At 43.7% G+C, this 5,828-nt stretch overlaps 1 protein-coding gene across 1 annotated transcript in view; it reads right to left on the bottom strand.

The window, feature by feature from the left end:
• Positions 1–3,389, bottom strand: part of DOP1B (DOP1 leucine zipper like protein B) — a 40,564-nt gene extending 37,175 nt beyond the window's left edge. The window contains exons 1-2 of the mRNA XM_033052085.2: positions 3,192–3,389; positions 783–949 (exon numbers count right to left, since the gene is read on the bottom strand). Of these exons, the coding sequence (XP_032907976.1) occupies positions 783–920 (138 nt within the window). The 5' untranslated portion in view covers positions 921–949; positions 3,192–3,389. The remainder of the gene's footprint in view (positions 1–782; positions 950–3,191) is intronic.
• Between the last annotated feature and the right edge of the window lie 2,439 nt (positions 3,390–5,828).

Genomic DNA, 5,828 nt, shown 5'->3' on the forward strand with positions numbered 1-5,828 from the left:
TTTGTAACACCTGCCCCTGCCACATCCATCCTGATTTTCAGACAACAGACAGGGGATGATTTGCTCCACCAATTCTTAAGCTCCTAAAAAGATTAAATCCATAAAACCCCCCCAGCAGATGGGCTGCTGGATCAGCTCAAAGCTTTTCCTTTGCTTTCTGCTCTGCTGCCACAGATTTTGGCAATTCTGCACCTGAAGAAGAGGCTCAGGTGGGAGCTCAGTGTTCATCTAGGTCAAGATAAAAGATCAAAGCCTGCCTCTCACTCTAATGATTTCATATTTTCCCTTTTGAGAAAAACATTTTGAAGGCCTCTGGCTCTTGATGAGAGCCGGAATCATGATGAAAAACTGAAGGCAGAAATGTGGAACTCCTGTTCCAAAACAATAATTCTGTCTCAATGGTCATAAAAAGACACCAAATTTCCCCAAATTCAAGGGGAGGGCATAACCAAGTAAATAAAGCTTTATTTAAAGCTCTGAATCAGAAAATACTGTAAAACTTGCACTTCCTGTTTTCTAGAAAAGCTTTTTAGCTGTTCTAGAGGTTTCTTTGATGCAAAAATTAAATTAACTTAGCAGCATGAAGACAGCAAATATCAATTGCAGGAAAGCTCTGCTGGTTTCACCAGAATTTCTCACATTTATATAAAAAATATTGACTCAGCTCCTATTGTTTTTCTTGAGTGAATTTTCAAGTTTTCCAAGTGCTGGAAGTGACAGAAAAGTTCACAACAATCCAAATACCACAAATAAATGAGAAAAGGAATCCCCTCACACTGTACCTTATTGAGTTTGCCAAGGGAAGAGATCAGATCTGCCCATTCACTGGATGATTCAAAATTCCTCAAAGCTTTCTCAATTGCTGAGGAATAATTCCTGTATCTGTAATCCCCAAGTAAATCCTGCTCTTCTGGATCCATCTTGGCTTCTCATAGCAAGGTGGAAGCTCCTGGGAAACTCAAAAATGCAAAGAGTTACAAAAATCACCCAAAGTTCAGTTCTGCCACTGAAGTAATAAATATGGAGAAGCACTGACAGCACAATAAACAGAGTAAAATTTCAACACAAAATTAAAAATAATTCCCTGGGCATGACTTTGACTCCCCACTGCCTCTTCCAGAAGATTTTTAATATTTTTTTTCCTATTTCTGGAATGTGTTTTTCCCTTTTCATATCACACAATAACAAAGGGGAGGATTCCAAAATCTCCCCCCAAGGATTTGGGGAGCTGGGAATTGCTTTCCTAACTCATCCCCTGTGCTCTGCAAGGTCACCTGGAGCATGGAATGGGAAATATTCCCTGTGCAAGCACAGCTTTTCCAGAGGAATCCTGCTCCAGGGCTCTCACCCCCACACAAGGAGCTCTCAGAGCTCAGCTTGGCAGCAGCAGATGCTCGAGTGCAAGTCTGAGGTGTTGTGCCAAAATGCCAAGCCATGCATTAGAATCTTGCTGTATTTCAGCAGAACACAGCCATCCATTTTTATATTTAAAAAGCAGCTGTTCACACCTGATTTTCCCATGTTTTGTAAGGCATTTAGGTTAAAAATTCAAATACACCTGGTTTAGGACAATGGAATCCAAGCATGGTTGGGTTTTCCCTACTTAAAAATCCTTCCTTCTCTCTTTTACTACCTATGACACAGTTGTGTTAGAGAACATAAAAATATTCTTCTAGAATAGTTTAAATATGCTTAGGTTTAGGTAAAGGTCAGTTCCTGCTGCATCACTGATACAGAAAAGAAATCACAGCTCTGTAACAAAATATTTTACATTTCTGAAGGACATCTGCATTCAGTCTCCTGCTGTTAGGACACAAAAATAAACCCAAACCATCCTCCATGTCCTTTAAAACATTAAATATGCTGTAATAAACAACTTCAACTCCATCAATAGAAGGGCTTTGGTAGGAAACCCTCAAAAGCAGAAAAATGCTGGATGAAATGAAAAACCATGAAGGATTTAAAGTGCAGTTTAAGCCACCTTTGCATCCCTGTGAGCAGGATTGAGGCATTGCCAATAAAACCACTTTGTGCCAGCCAAGCCAGATCCACCTCCATGGAAAAATAAAATTATCACACAATGTCATCAGGGCCAGATTGGCTCGGTTTGTTTGGCCACAGAGAGGATTTAATTTTGACTTTATCAGGATGTTTGCAGTGCTGCTCACAGCAGAGAGAGGAAAATCAGGGAATAACATTGATCTGGGATAAAAAAAAAAAGAAAGGAAGTCAATCCTCCCATAAAACCCAACAACGTGGAAAAGCTGCAAGATACTGTCAGCAAAAATTAAGAGTAACCTGATACAAACACTGGGCAAGAAATGGAACCCTATTTCCCTCATCTCATCTTAATAATTGGATTGTTTCTACTCCTGAGAACAAAGCGGGAGCTGGGAAGTTTTTCCAGCAGCTCTCTGCCAAGGCAGGGCTGCTGCCACCTCCATGAAGAAAAGATTTGTCTGGATCACTTAGAATCAACCAGCTGGTTTGCTGACAGGACACATCAGCTCTCCAGATATTTAATTCGGATTTTTGCAGTGAGAAGACAGGTAAATAGTTGATTTCCACCCAGGAAAGCAGGGATGGAAGTAATGATTTAGTGTGGATTGATATTCCTGCATCTCAGCTGCCAGATGTCAGCAAGGTTTGATAAAATCCAATAATGTAAACAAGGCAACTGGAGCTTGTTTGTGCTTGGACACAAAGGCAGGAAAATAAACAATAATATAAAAATAATTTAAATGCCATACAAAAGCCACTTGCCAGCGACCCAAATCCCAGGTCACCAACTTCCTTGGTAAATCCTGATGAAAATAATTATTCAAGGAGGTTCTTTCCGCGGTGAGGACGAGGAGCAATGGCCACAAATTCAAACAAGAAATTCCACCCAGCGTGAGCAAGAGCTTCTCTCCATGGAGGCGGAACAGCTGGAATATTCTGAGATCCACGGGGACCATCCAGCCCTGCACAGCAATCCCAACCCCTCCGGAGGCTCCCGGGGCCGAGCCCATTCCCTGGAATCTCTTGGAGCCATCCCAAACCCTCCCTCGCCACCTGCTCCAGGTGTTTGGCTCAGAGTGGAGCGGGTGATCCTGGCAAACCCGGCCATTCCGGGATCCTGCGGTTGTGTCCCCTCCCATTCCCATCCCCAATCCCATCCCATTCCCATCCCCATTCCCATCCCCGCGTACCTGCGCAGGGCCCCGCGGCGATGAGAGCGAGCCCGGGCGGCGGCGGGGCGGGAGGGGCTCCCGCAGCCCCTATGGACACCCGGCCCTATGGAGAGCTCCCCCTATGGAGAGCCCAGCCCTATAGAAGCCCGGCCCTATAGAGAGTTCCCCCTATGGAAGCCCAGCCCTATAGAAGCCCGGCCCTATGGAGAGTTCCCCCTATGGAAACCCGGCCCTATGGAACACCGCCCCCGCCCACAGCGGGGCCCGCACCACCGAGCGCCGCGCGGGGAACGCCGAGTCATCGCGGTGCCTGAGAGCTCCGGTTATCCCTACAAGCCGAAGCCGCCGGTGTTGTCACCCGCTGCGGTTGTCGCGCGCTGTCGCTGTCACCTTTCTCCCGGTGTCACCCGCTGTCGCGTCGCGGCACAGCCCGTAGCGCGTCACCTGCTTCCCCCCCCATACTGTGGGAGATGGTACAGCCCGGCGGGCGGGCCGGAGCGTTGGGCGCCCTCTGGCGGTGCGGGCGGGGACGGCGGCTCCGCACCGGGAGAGCCCCGAGACAAACCCGGGAGGAACCGGGAGAAAACCGAGAGAAAACCGGGACAACATCGGGGGGAACCGGGAAGAACATCGGGAGAACCCCAGGAAGCACCGGGAGAGCCCTTCTCCCGCCGCACAGCCTCGCCTGTCCCCGCCCTGCAGGTAAAGGGGCGCCAGCGCTCCCAGCTGCGCTGCTGGTCCAGCTGGATTTAGGGGGAAAAAAAGGGTTTTTTAGAAATTTGTGTGGTTTTTAAGAGGTTTTGTCGCGTTTATAGACGGCTTGAGTTCGATGTAATGAGACATCCGTGCTTGGAAGAAAGGGATTGTGCTGGAGGGGTTTTAGTTCTCTGACAAAAGACCAAAGGAACCAAACAAGAATCAAAATACCACGGGAAGTAAAATAGAGGATCCTAAAGGATTCATATACTGTGTAAACATATTTAACCTCCGTTTCTCTTCCTCTTCCCTTCTTTTTTTCCACTGCAATCCCTTCCCCTCTTCCCTTTTTTTCTTCCCTTCTCCCCTCTTCTCTCTGTTCTTATTTTTTTAAATTTTTTTTTTAAACACGCACGCAGGAAATCCTGGTTGTTCAGAGCAGCTGGGAAAATAAATCGAGGGAAATGCATTTATTGAGTTATTCTAGGTGAGAGAGGAGAAACTGTTCCGATTTGGGTGGATATTGTTTCAGCGTTGAGCCCTAGGAGTTACAGTATTAAATAACACATTAAATACTAAGTTACATTCCATAAAGTACAATATAACTACATTAAGTGTTACATTAATATACTGTTTCATTTTCCTGATACCTCCTAGCTACATTCTAAGAATTTAACCTTTCTAAAAACTGCAATGCCACCAAATTTCAACTCCTAAATTTTCGAATTATTCTTGCCAATGTTGGTCAGAGGTTTTTTAAGCATGTCCCTGACTGAGCAAAGAATTTGTATTTTTGATAAGACATAATATTTATGTCCTAAAATGTGGTGTAAAATCGGGTGTTTTCAAACAGCCCAGGATTATTTCATCATTATTTCACCCCTTCCTAACCCTTAAACCTCACACTCAGCCAGGGCAGCAGAATCTGAGAGCAACAAAATTCCCACAACACAGACCTGGTGGGAGGCAGTTTAAAAAAAGAGAAAGGAAATAAATAATTAAAATATACAAAGGAAACAATTTTTTTGTGTGTTTGGGCTTGGTTGTTTATGAAATTTTATTAAAAAGTGCAGTGTTCAGTAGCACTTCTAGCTACTTGCTAGAAGCGTGGAAAATGGAAAAAGATTTGGTTGTTACAAGGTTTTTAAAAGTTAAACAGTTAAATTAACACAGAGAGTTAACACATATTATACTATATTATATCTATTATTATACTATATTGTATTAATTTTATTATGTTATATTATATTATATATTATACTTTTAATAACTGAATTCCCATGACCTTCAGTGTGACACTGACCAACCAGAAATTATTATCTGAAACCCATGAAGAAGGAGGAAGATGAACACCAAAAGAGACATCACTTAAAATTTTCAATTTTGTCTTATATTATAAAAAACTTAAACTGGTTTTTCTCTGTGGCACATCAGGAAGGTGCCAAAATTTCACAGATATTTTATATTTTTTTCCCCTAAACCCAAGGCCTCTGAGATTTTTTTTTCCCCAGATTACCCTGAGAACTTTTAGCCTTCTCTTCAAGGATCTCTCAGGCATGACTGATGAGGTAACTCTTCACAAAAACAATGCTCCTGTATGCTTAAAAATAAACATTTACAAGCAGCCCTTTGTTGTGTGCTGATAAGCAATTTAAACCCCCCACAATATTTATTCCCAATGCCTTCCACTCCAAGGCTTCCCATCCCACCCAAAGGCAGCCAGCATCACCTCCTGACTCCTGATTAACAATTAACAAGCCCAGTATTGATTTGTCATTACTAACAACACTTTATGGCAATTGTTTCCAGCTCATTCAGCCTCAGAAGTGGCAATTTTTCAACTCTGAGAGTTTGAAAGGCAAGAAGCAGCATTTGGACAAATGCAAAGCTCTCCACCTCACTTAATTCAGATTTTAGTAAGGAAACTTCTGGCTGTGCAACAAAGGAACTGAGGAGCAC

This window comes from Catharus ustulatus, chromosome 2 (genome assembly GCF_009819885.2).
Source record: "Catharus ustulatus isolate bCatUst1 chromosome 2, bCatUst1.pri.v2, whole genome shotgun sequence".
NCBI lineage: Eukaryota > Metazoa > Chordata > Aves > Passeriformes > Turdidae > Catharus > Catharus ustulatus.